Source organism: Saccopteryx bilineata, chromosome 11 (genome assembly GCF_036850765.1).
Source record: "Saccopteryx bilineata isolate mSacBil1 chromosome 11, mSacBil1_pri_phased_curated, whole genome shotgun sequence".
NCBI lineage: Eukaryota > Metazoa > Chordata > Mammalia > Chiroptera > Emballonuridae > Saccopteryx > Saccopteryx bilineata.
This window is the reverse complement of record NC_089500.1, coordinates 17,438,200-17,451,835: the sequence shown is the minus strand read 5'-3', so window position 1 is coordinate 17,451,835 and position 13,636 is coordinate 17,438,200. Positions and strand designations below refer to the sequence as shown.

The 13,636-nt window shown below is 33.5% G+C and overlaps 1 protein-coding gene across 1 annotated transcript in view; it reads left to right on the top strand.

Moving 5' to 3' along the window:
- DCC (DCC netrin 1 receptor) overlaps nucleotides 1-13,636 on the top strand; it is a 1,159,181-nt gene that overhangs the window by 1,096,747 nt on the left and 48,798 nt on the right. The window contains exon 26 of the mRNA XM_066246236.1: nucleotides 5,311-5,466. Within this exon, the coding sequence (XP_066102333.1) occupies nucleotides 5,311-5,466 (156 nt within the window). The remainder of the gene's footprint in view (nucleotides 1-5,310; nucleotides 5,467-13,636) is intronic.

The following is a 13,636-nucleotide window of genomic DNA, read 5'->3' as shown; positions in this document are numbered from 1 at the left end:
TATAGCTATGGAACACATATTTGTGATATATTCTTTTCCTAAAGACAAACTTTGGTGGTCTCCGTGTATATTTGTGGATGCCATTCACTGGCAATTGCTTGTCAAAGGAAAACTAAAAATGTACAGTTGATAAGAACATTTATCAAAAGCAATAGACACTAAATTTCCAAATAATCCAGATTACATACAGGTCATTGCAGAAAAGAGATGATGAGAAAAGGCAGAATGAGAAATCATTTCCCTTCAAATATTTTCACTTCAAAATATTATCTTTACCATTATATTTGTCAACCTCTTCTCCTCAACAAATTGCTCAGTTCTGTCAAATGTCATGTTGAGAAATATACACAAAAGGCTCAAGTCTTAACATTAAACTTTAGGGGGAGGGGTCAAAGGGGTGTAATGGGTGACATGGGCTGGGGGGAGAGGGTGTTATATTGAGTGGAACACTTGAATCCATGTTAACACAATAAATTAAAATTAATAAAAATTAAATAAATAAAATTTTAAAAAAACTTTAAAAGTAACTTTAAAAGTAATCTCCACTTTAGATTTCCTATAGGTCACATTTAGTGCAAACATTTTTAAGGCTATTTTGAAAGTTTTTGAATAGCAATGTGCCCTATTCAGGAAGCTAAGTAATTTGGCAAGGGAATTTCTCCTTGAAAAATCTTTGTACATCAGTGTGAGATATAAATTCAATTGTCAGCAAGCTATGTCAGAACAGATTTTTTTTTTGGTCATATTTGGTCACAGAACAGAGATTTATTGAAAATGCTTGATGATGTCACTCTGAGATGTTTTGCATAAACATAGCAATGCAGTGAATGCTTTGAACTACAGTGTGAGTGTCTGTATGCATCTCTCTCTCAAAGCTGACTTTTATGGGGAAAATACCAAAAGACTTCAATACTGTGTTGCATTCAACTTTAGACTGAATATTTTTGCAACAGTTGTATTATAAGTAAGTGTAGACCTCTGTGCCCTTTTCAGAAATCAATCATAGATCCAAACGCTTCAAAACCAAAATTTGGAATACTGACAATGTCATATCAGGAAATATAACAATGATAATATTTGAGATGCAGAAACATATGACAGATTATTATTTTGAAAACTGTTTTTTTACTTGCAAACATTTTGTATCCAGCACAATAGCCAAAATGCAAAACTCTTACAAAGTAAAATTTATTTCTTCAGTGATGAAGGACTTGGAACTGGAATATAAATTGAGTCCCTTGGGTTTTCTCTAACTTAGAGATTGTATGGTTTGCCAAATTATTTTACATTTCTCCATTTAAATTTATTCAGCTCCAACTGGAAGATATTTGTGAAATTCTTTTTCTGAATGTATTATAAGTACAAATAATAATATTGATAAAAATGGGCACAATTTGTGAAATGAGCACCTTCTATATATAAGGGAGACTCTCACTGTCGCATTTATTTATGAGTACAAATTATCAACATGGAAGGTTTTGCAATCTATCAACTTTAATGACTAGACAGTGATCCTGTTTGATCAATAATATGAGTAAAATTATTATATTGACTGCCATAAAGACTAGATATTTGAGTTATATGAATATAGAATTTAGTAATTGTATGGCTCATATTTACAAGACTTATTCAAGTCTATTATTATTATTATTATTATTATTATTACTACTATTACTACTCCTACAACTATGGTAAGTATACATTCCAGGAGACAAAATATTATATCAAAACACCTAAGTTTCCATGAGTTAAAGATGCTAGATTTATAAATATTACTTCTAGAATTTTTTTTATTAAATCATTTGAAATGTGAAGTATCTCTAGCATTGTAATGTGAGAGACACAGAGACAACAAAATTATAACCTCTTTAAGGAATTCATAATCAAGCTGGTATCTGGCTTGTAACTCTCATTCTTGTTAAAGTTTCCTTGTTATTTTTTTCTTTTCCTTTTTTGGAATATGTTTATATGTTTGTATATCTACACTTTCCTCTTTATAAAATATCTCTACTACTGCATTGTGCATATACCATTTATTCTCAAATTTTCACTCAAGTCTTCCCCAAAAATAATTTAAAGAAAGTTTTTATCATCATACACATTTTTAATTAACATTTAAAATATGTTGTTATATCTGTGAAAGATATAATTTACTACAGTTTCAAATAAACTCAAAAGCACAAAAATACCATGGTATTTTTATATTTACCATCATATTTACTAAATACAGGAGAAAGCTCCTCTTTTACAAAGAATAATTTATCAATTTTCTCCTAAACTAGTACCTACAAGTTACTTTTGCCACAGAATAATTTACATATATCATCTATTTTATGATTGTCATTTATTTATAATTTATCTTGTTTGCAAATAATATTTATATAAACAAACTATGTTTATATTATAAACTTATATAAGCAGAAGATTTTAACTGCTAATTTTTTCTTTTAGGTTAACATTGCAATTAGTACATCTGTACAGTTGTATAGAAAGTAAGATTTTATTAGAATTTTATCATTTAATGACATCAGTGAGGCTTTTATACAATTATTTAATATATTTATGGTAAATGGTTTTTATTGCATAAATTCTATTTCAATGATTCTTTTTATTGATCTAAATACTAAGAAACTGCATACATTTGTGAATGAATGTTATAATAATGAGATTTTTTTGTAGCAATCACTTAATGATTTGAATGCCTCTCAAATTAAATGCCAAAATTATACTGTGAACTTTCATCCAAAGTTATTTTTAATAATATTTCAACTAACAACTAGATAATATCCTTCCTTAATTATATTGGAAGTAAAACTTCTTAAACCACCTGACATTTGTTTATTTTTCTCCACCTAACTTTTAAAAGTATTTGTTACTCATTCAAGCTATTCATTCGCTCATTTTCTAGGAAGTACACTTCTAAAGTACTTTTATAAGGTGCCTTTATACTACAATATACTAAGAAAGGATTGGAAACATTAAAATATCACTTATAAAATAACTTTACTAATATAATTTTTCAAAGTGTTTTTATTCTAAATAAAATTTATATACTATGTATTCAGTTCATGGAAGACAACTATCATTTAATCTATATAAGATAAGTAGTCCTTAATGTCAAAACAATCAAAATTTGTTTCTGAAAAAGCCAAATTTTATTTTTCAGTTCAAATAAACATGTTAATATGTGTTTCAAGGAGTATTATAAATACAAGGAAAAATAAACTCTGGAATGAAACTCTAAAAGCCAGTTAACTAGAAGCAGCCCTTTTGATTTAAAGTGTTATATTTAATATAGTTAATTAATATGCATTTTATTTTATTTTTTAACTTTCAGTGACATAGGTTTTTATCAAGTACTCTACTACACAATTTTTAAAAATTATACACAAACATGTATATAAATTTAATGTATTTTAATTTTTTCTTTGTTGACTACTTTGATAAGCATTAGCCTTCTTCCTTCCCTTGCTCCTACAAATCAACATTGTTTTTAAAGAACCTCGTCAGCCCAGAACTCACAATATCTTTGTTCCAATCTAGAGTCACAATACTGCATAGAATCTAAAAGATACCCCTTCTGGTGTCCTCGAAATTATCCACTATCCTTTGATGTTTTATGTGCTGCTGTAGTGATGAGTGTTATATCCTTTGGTATATACACATTTTTCAGTGGTTTCAGAAATGTCCCTTTTGTCCCTTTGAATGAGAACTGAGACATGATTGGCTTGAAGTTATTTTAGAGTAATCTAGCACAGAAGCCAATAGGACTCCCAAATTATTCACGGACTGATGGACCCCTGCGATCAGCCCAGGGTCAGAGCAGTAGTCTGACTTGCCCTGGGTTTGCCAAGACCATTGCAGAGGTTGTGAGGGGGTCCCAGACATTGTCATGTCCCAGTAATACCTGGGAGTCTGGCTGCACTCTTTGCACAAAACTGTAACCATGAAGCATCCCTCTACTTGTTACTTCTCAGTTATGCTTGTTGTTTACAATGGTTTATATGCATTTTATTAGAAAATAAATATTTTAAATCTATATGTTGTTTCTAACTAATTTACAGTGAAGCAATATAATTTGTATCTATGGTTATAAAGCTTCTTTATTCATACATACAAGAGAAATCTGATTTTTTAAAAAAGAAACGTTTTTCTTTGGTAAATGTGTGTATTTGTGCACATTTAAAACTTCAGTAACTGGCATTTGGGTGTATTTAATTAAAAATCATGTATAAACAGAAATCACTTTATTAGTTTCATAGATAGGAGTACACTGTTAAAATGATTCCAGTAGCTGACTTAAATTTTATTTTTTGTTAATAAGGTTTCAATTTTATTTTTGTTAATAATAAGTAGGGAATATTAAACATTTTGTAACGTGAAATGAGATAAAGATTGAGTACAATTAAATATTTCATAAGATATAATTAAATAGGTATTGGATAATGAAATGGACAGTGGTTACCAAAGGTAGAAAATATTGTGAAAGTTATTCATTTGTGGCCTGACCCGTGGTGGCGCAGTGGATAAAGCATTGACCTGGAAATGCTGAGGTCGCCGGTTTGGAACCCTGGGCTTGCCTGGTGTGAAGGCACATATGGGAGTTGATGCTTCCAGCTCCTCCCCCCCTTCTCTCTGTCTCTCTCTCCTCTCTAAAAATGAATAAATAAAATAAAATAAAATATATTCATTTGTGAGTTTAAGCCAGTGTAACTAAAAAACATTTACTATTCCCAGAAGACATCTACTTATATTGAACTTAATTTGACACTAAGCTGCACTGTGTTGACTCGCTGAAGGTATTCTCTTTCCATTGAGAAATAAATCCCAAGTATAATTATTGAGAATATACCTTAATTTTACCAGACTGTCTCTCAAAAGCATTACATTCTTTTATAAAATTAACAGAATTCTCATTTCCTCAGCCATTCTATATAATGTATTTGATTTCTGAACATCCCAACATTTTTAGTGCCATTGTTCTTGCTTAAGAGAAAGAATAAGAAAACAAAACAAAACAGAAATCATGGAGCCTTAGTATGGCACTATGGTGTCTTGATTAATATTCTTTTGTTTGAAATTATGGAAAATTTTAAACCTCAGGATAATGCTTCTTGGTCAGATGCTAGAGACGTGAGTTGTCTTTTCTAAAATTATTAGTAAAGGACTTTGTGGAAAGAGGTAAGTAAAGGAACCTACATGATACCATAAAGAGTATGTATGGATTAGAAGTTGTAAAAATCTAGCCACTTCCAATTGCTTGTTACATGAATATATAGGACTTAAAAAAGTATTATCTTTGTGTTGCAGCCGTTGTCAGTGCCATTCCTGTACCAACCCTGGAAAGTGCCCAGTACCCGGGAATCCTGCCGTCTCCCACATGCGGATACCCCCACCCACAGTTCACGCTCCGGCCCGTGCCATTTCCAACACTATCAGTGGACCGAGGTTTCGGAACAGGAAAAAGTCAGTATAATGTATTTCCTTTTTTTTTTTTTTAAATAGAAACAAATGAATAATACCATGGTTGTCTTGTCACATGTGTAACATTCTGATTTTCTTATTCCTCAGAAAGATTGACTTACCCATGACCTGGGTGTAGATTTTTCTTTCCCAGTGTAGTTAGTATTTTGGATCCTGGTTCATGCTTTTGTACTGATTCTTTAGGACATTTTTCCACACTACACTTAAATCACAATATAAAGAGCAGTGGAAACAAAGGTGCAATGGTTCAGTAAAATAATAATTTGATGGGTGCTTGGAATTTCATTTATTTTTACTTTTATTTATTTATTTTGTATTTATTTTTTTACAGCTAGAGAGAGTCAGAGGGATTGATAGGGACAGACAGACAGGAACGCAGAGAGATGAGAAGCATCAATCATTAGTTCTTTGTTGCAACATCTTAGTTGTTCATTGATTGCTTTCTCATATGTGCCTTGACCGTGGGGCCACAGCAGACCAAGTAACCCCTTGCTCGAGCCAGCAACCTTGGGTCCAAGCTGGTGAGCTTTGCTCAAACCAGATGAGCCCGCGCTCAAGCTGGCAACCTTGGTGTCTCGAACCTGGGTCCTCCGCATCCTAATTCGACACTCTATCCATTGAGCCACCACCTGGTCAGGCTTGGAATTTCATTTAGCACAATACCCTCATGGCCCATTCATGTTGTCACAAAGGGTAGAGTGTTCTTCTTTTTCATAGATGAATAATATTCCATTATGCATATAGTGCCACATCTTCTTTATTCATACATCCATTGATGGACACATAGGTTGATCTTATATCTTGGCAATTGTGAAAAATGCTACAATGGACATGGGTGTGCAGCTATCTCTACAAGTTAGTAGAGATATAATAAAGTTGGTTTTGATACAGTATTCCCAGAACTTGGATTGCGGAGTCATCTGGTAGTTCTATTTTGAATTTTTCCAGGAACTTCCATATTGTTTTCCATACAGTTCGCACCAATTTACATTCCCACCAACAGTGCCTCATCGCCAACACTTGTTATCTCTTGTCTTTTTGATGAGGACCATTCTAAAGGGTGTGAGGGATATATTGCACTGTTTTTGATTTGTGTTCCCTGATGATTAGTGGGAAGAATATCCATGCATTTCCTCTGCCCATTTTTCAAAATGATTTTTTGGTTTTTGATTTGTTTTTAATTTAGTTCTATGAGTTTTTTAAGTTCTTTGAATATTCCCCTTTATCAGATATGTGGTTTCTAAATATTTTATCCCATTCCTTAGATTGCCTTTTCATTTTGTTCATGGTTTCTTTTGCTGTCTGGGAGTTTTTAAATTTGATGTAGTTCCACTTGATTATTTTTACTTTTGGTGCCTTTGTGTTTGGTGTCAAATCCAAAAATAAACATTATTATGACCGATGTCAAGTAGCTTTCTTACCTCTATATATTCTTCTAGGAGTTTTATAGTTCTAAGTTTTAAATTTAAGTTCTTAATCTATTATGAGTTGTTCTTTGTGTATGTGTATGTATGGTATAAGATAGGGGTCTAAGTTCATTTCTTTTTATGTGACCAAGTAATTTTCTCAGCACCATTTATTAAAGAGACTACCCTTTTCCTATTGTACAGGGTGGGGCAAAAATAGGTTTACAGTTGTGAATACACAAAACACAGAGATTATTATTATATCATTATTTATTTATTATTGTATTATTTTCCATACGAACAACTCTAAACCTACTTTAGCCCTATCCTGTATATTCTTGGCTCCTTTGTCATAAATTAATTGACCATATATGCATAGATTTATTTCTGAGCTCCTATTCTGTACCACTGATCTGTGATAATACCACACTGTTTTGGTCACTATAGCATTGTAATATAGTTTGAAATAAGGAAGTATGATGTCTCCAGTTTTGTTTTTCTTTCTTAAGATTGGTTTGACTCTTTGAGGCCTTTAGTGGTTTTATACAAATTTTAGAATTTTTTATATTCTGTAAAAAATATCATTGGATGGGGTCATATTGAATATGTAGATCACTTTGGGGAATATAGACATCTTAATAATATTAATTTTATCAGTCGATGAGCTTGGAATACCCTTCCATTTGTTTGTCTTTTTCAGTTTCTTCTGTCAATGTCTTATAGTTTTCAGTGTATAGATTTTTCTCTTTTTAATTAAATTTTTCCTAAGTATTTTATTCTTTTAGTGCTATTGTAAATGAGATTATGTTCTTAATTTTTTTTCTGAAAATGTGGTGATGCATAAGAATGCAAGCAATTTTTGTCTATTGATTTTGTATCCTGATAGCAGTATTTCATTTGTTTGAAGGAAGGTGGGAATAGAGACTCTCAAACCATATATACACCCTGATGATTTTTCCTGTGCCATTCGACATTTTCTTTTCCCTTCAAGCACAGCATTTTTAAATCGATTTTATGGCCTTATTCCCTTAGTTAAGTACATGTGACTCAGCAGCTCATATGAGATGGAATGTTTTCTAACAGATAAAATGGTAGCAGTAATAAAATATATTCATGGGGTAAGCTATATTTTTTCCAACCCAACAGGGACAGCTCTAAGAAGTCATAAATTGTCTTGATATAGCAAGATTGGAATTAAAATGCATCAAAAATCTGCCAAGAGAGAATGAGATTTCTTTTCCCTTTTCTCACTGCACATCATATCTGCAGAATAGAGTTGTGTGCAAAAACTCGATGGCAAATAGTACCCCAAACCATAGTGGAGAGAATCAAATGACAAAAATATGGGAAGTCCAGCCACCAAAGCTTCCAAATCCCAGGATAATTAGGAAGGTAATTTTAGTCAAAGAATTTAGAACCACAAGTCTCTTCTTTAAATTCTGAAGTAAATTTTTCCCAGCAGAAAAGAGGTTTATAGTTTTAGTTTAGTTTTTTCATTGGGTCGTTGTCTGTTTTCTTTTGATTTCATATGTGTTCTCTCACTTTAAGAAAGATGTGTAGGAAGAATGTGTGGAAAGATCTTTGTTACCCTCCAGTAAAATTGAGACAAGCTGAAGTTCACTACTTTAAATAAGAAATCAAATGTGTTCTTTTATTCTCAATGTGCTTCTGTGATTTCTTTTTCTTTTTAAGGCATACTCTCCTCTGAAAATTCAATGTCCCATTGACTCTCTTCCTTCTCTCTTGACTTGGTACAGCATGCAAAACTGTCTTACTGGCTCATGGGAGAAAGGATTCCAAAAGTCCAAGTTCAATAAAAAAGAAAATGATAAATGAATCAGTATAGAAGTTGTTTATATTTGTGGTTAGGGTCTCATGCAGAGGTGGGATTCAGCTGGTTCACACAGTTTTGGCAGAACCAATATCTAATTTTTTGTTGAGTTCATCAAACCAGTTGTTAAAATGGTACTTGTAATTAGGGTTCTCTCTAAGGTGAGGGTGCTTGGGCAGCCACCCAATGTGGAAATCACAAATTTACATTCCTTACTCTTTTTTAACATTCATCTGTGCAATAGTGTATTCTAAGTGCCCATAGTAATGTTCATTCCATCCACAGGTGAAAAAATTGTAAGTGAGGATGCCAATCAAGAAGCAATATGAAAATATCTTAAATAACAGTTTTATTGTTTTTGTCAAGGTATTATTTAATTTTTTTATTAATATTTTCAAATTCTTTTTTATAACATAATCTCATTTTGTGTACTTTTTATTGTTCTTATTTAAGTATTAAATGCATGAAATAATAAACTACCTTTTGGTATATATTTTTTTTATATACTTAAAGCAGTCATTAGGGCAGAGAACTGCTTGTTAAATTAATTTGAATCCCACCACTGGCCTCGTGTTCCAGTCCAGGGCAGGAGTGGATGGTGTGGGAGGCTGTGCGTGCACGTGCGGGAGCTGAGATCGGCTCTGAACCTGGCAGTCCATTTTGCTATAAACCTAAGCTGCTCGAAAGAAATAGTATTTATTAAGAAAGCACAATAGAAATGAATATATAAATATTTAGTTTTTTGTAGATTTTATTTTCTTAATTTGTTTAAAGGAGATCATTAAATAAAGATAATTATATAACTATTGCATAATATATAATATAAATATATAACATAAAACAATTATATAAAGTAATATAAAGGATTCTTAACAGGGTGCTTAGCTCTGTAAATTTTGAACCTCATCTAAAAGTAAAAGGCATAAACATTCTACTCCTATACTTCATAGGTTTTAAATATACTGCTCACAAAAATTAGGGGATATTTCAAAATGAATATGAAACAATAAAATATCCCCTAATTTTTGTGAGCAGCTGTATATATATTTAGTCATTCATCAAGGATTTTTTGAGCAAAGCTATGTGTAATGCAAATGAATGAGAACTAGTATGTGTTTCCAAGTGATTGCTTAGAAAAAGAATAAATAAGTACCCTCTTTTTTTTAGGAAACTAAATATTCTCTAAATCACTGTCAGAAACAGTCAACTTCCAGCCATTCAATACTGGTTTCTAAATGCCTTGGAGGACACAGAGCACCCCTGTTCTCTCTCAAGCAGAAAACATTTCATGACTCTGGCTAGCAATGTCTTATTAGTTACCTTGAGAAACAGTGAAAGACACATTTGACTGTGCAAGTGCAGAGACTTCTTCCTCCAAAGTGATCTGAAAGACCTGTAAGTTTTATGAGATAAATCACTAAAACCCTGCCCCCAAAGATATGCCGCTCTCTGAAGTCACAAATAAAGCTGAATTTCCCTCCCACCACAAGGAAGGAAAGATATACATAGTATACGTATTTGCATTACACACATTCGGTGACATATTGATAAAGATATATGGAGTTTTGATGGCAAATGCTTCCTTTTCCTACCAATGCACTGTTGTTCTCAGCCACACTAGGCAAATGAACTGTCCTTGGGGAACCAGGAGCAGAGCTATCTTTTGAAAATTTCAACCAAAAGTCTTGAGGCCAAGTCTTTGGTGCCCCATTGCCTCATCTTTGACACAGGTTGGTAGAAGTGAAAGTTAGATGACTCCTACAGTTCCCTTTAGGTTGAGAATTGTCTTAGTGAGAAGGTTGGTCAACTTTACCCATGTTATCTTTTTGTTCTGGCTCTACCCCAAATTGGAAATTAACTAACAATGAGACTTGACCTAGATAAAACCAGGAGTGCAATGGAGTTAATATATTTTTCTCTGAGACTGATGAGTGAAGTGCATTCCTAGAAGTGTTCGTATTTCAAAATGCCTTTGCTTACAATTAGTTATTGGCATCCTGTATTTCTTTCAAATACTGTGATATTAGACAGAAGAAAACTCTTCATTTCCATTTTTACAATATTTCTGCCAGTTATTCCATTGCAATTATCTGTGTGTTGACATTAATTTTTGTAAAGTGCCCTGAGATGTGACTTGGCTGTGTAATTGTGTGTTGTTTGTACAATGAATTTCTACTATTTCATCATTTGCAGATGAGTGCCTTTCCAGGACACCTCTGATTCTTGTGTTGCTCTCTGAATTGCAGGGAGGCTGCCCTGCTTGGGCGAAATGAGGTTGTGTTTGCTTTCAGAGCTCTTAGCACAGCTCAATGTTGTGTCATCAGCCATTTGTTTCACATCGGTGTCCTGCAGCTGGGGCCTGAACTGGCCAAAAGGGCTCATCTGAAATGAGCTTCTCTCCAGTGGAGCTGATAATACTGTGTTTGTTTAAGAGTTTTCACTGCCACCTGACCAGGCGGTGGCACAGTGGATAGAGCGTCAGACTGGGATGCGGAGGACCTTGGTTCGAGACCCCAAGGTCGCCAGCTTGAGCATGGGCTCATCTGGCTTAAGCAAAGCTCACCAGCTTGGATCAAGGTCGCTGGCTTGAGCAAGGGGTTGCTTGGTCTGCTGAAGGCTCACAGTCAAGGCACATATGAGAAAGCAATCAATGAACAACTAAGGTGTCGCAACAAAAAACTGATGATTGATGCTTCTCATCTCTCTACATTCCTGTCTGTCTGTCCCTATCTATCCCTCTCTCTGACTCTCTCTGTCCCTGTAAAAAATAATAAATAAATAAATAAATAAATAAATAAATAAATGAGTTTTCACTGCCTTAAATGTCATTCAGGTCTAAACAGCATTTCCTTTGCTCCACGTAAAATATAGAAACTGTGACTTGTCTATGGAAACCTGTACCTCGTCTAATTTATTAAGTATTAAGCAAAATTGTCATTTTGAACAAAACAAAACAATCCCTTTAATAGATTTGGTGCTTTCCTTTTCACTATGTGTGGAAGTAAAGATATCAAGCAGTGATTAAGTCCCTCAAATCAAGAACCACATCATGGTGTTTCCAATGGGAATCATGGTGGCCAAGACTGGGCATAGAGAGAATTTTTATTTACAGAGATGCTGATGAGCAATGTCATTAAAGAGTAGAAGAATGGGAGCAGTCTCCCACTCCAGCTCCCCCCCAAAAATCAGTGGCATCATCCAAATTGATGTGAACCTTAAAGTTTTTAAGAAACTAAATTTCAGAAGACTAAAACACATGCATGTAAATTTTATTAAAGCTATGATCACAATACTGTTTTAACATAAATCTCTTTCATTTCAAAAATATAGGAAAAATAAGAAAAATATAATGGCAGGACTAAAGAAAAGAAAAACTCATGAAATATTGTTTCTTCAATGACTAAAGCAGTTGTAAAAATATGTGAATTCATTGCAGTTCATCTTCGATAGAGAGAATTACTTAAAGCAGATTTCTGAAGAAAATTGCAAAATTTCTTTCCTTAGAGAGGTATTTTTATTATGATGCTGTAGACCCTTTAATAAAAGCCAGCCCACTGGTAATGCAGAGCAACCTAGATATAGGTCCCAACATCTGCTTCTTTCTGATATAAGAGTGGTGAAGATTTTTTTTTAATTTGGACAATTGACCATAAGTAACTTTTTTCTGTAGATTGCATGTGATCCAGACTAAAACTTGCATAATTGTCTTTGTCTCTGAAATTGTATTTTCAACCATCTAGTTACACAACCTTGATTGAACACAAGCACACAAGTTCCTCTCTTTTTTGCATTCTAGCAAGCATGTAGAATTATGCTTTTTATAACACCTACCTGAAGATCCCATTCCTAATACACTGGTCTCAGAACCAACATCACCAAGAAGTGGTTTCATGTTTTCCTTGCGGCTCTTGCAATTTTGGCCCTTTCCTCCATCTTTCATGGTATTTTCTGGCATCGAGATAAGACACTTCTGTTCAAATGCCTCTTGCCCCCAGAGTACCGACTTTGCTCTTTTGGCTGCATTTTTCTTGTTTGAAGAACTGTTTTTTTAAGTCCTTGCCTGTTTTCTGGATCTGGTTGCTATGTTGCTACATCCTGTCCCCAGCCAACCCTATATCTCCTCATCTCCATCTTTGAATGAGGAGCCTGAAGACTCCTCAGCGCCCCAGAAAACTGCTAACCCTTTCTGAATATAGAAAAAGGAGTTTTAATATCAAATACCCTCTGAGGGCACATTTCACTTTTGCATATCTTTAACATTGTGTCTTTTTCTTTGGTCCCTTTAATCTTCACATCCTTCAGCATTATCAGATTTTCTTTCTATTGCCTCTGCCCATTGCTGACCTTACTGAGCCTCCTAGATACTTATCTCAAAATTACCTCACAAAATAATTAGCTTGAAATAGTTGTTGGTTAAAGTTATTTTTCAAAAGTGAGATATTATCTTCTAGCACTGCATTTCTTTCAACTTACCCAATAGAACTTTTTTTAATAAATAAATAAACAGACAGACATACTCTTATTTTATCAATACTTCGACCTACAACACAGCTCTTTTCATGTGCAGTTTAACTTGGACCTGTTGACTTTGAATTTGAATGAATCAATTCATGTCATAGTATCCCAGCATGGGAAACTGCCTTGTCAATATTTCAGTCCACTCAGCTGTGTTCTCTGGAGAAAAGGTGTGTTTCCTTATACAAAACTGTCTGAATACTCAAAGGCTGTCACAGATAACTATGCAAAACCCTTTCAACTATAGTAATCTGAATGCAAATTGCAAAGTTGACTACAAAAAAGAAAAAATTCTCATTCTGCATTCAGGCAACTTGTTTCCACAGAGTCATCTCTCGTGTAACTTTTTAGCTGGATGTGCTTCTATTTTGTTATGGAAGAAGATAGTGATAGGGGTTTT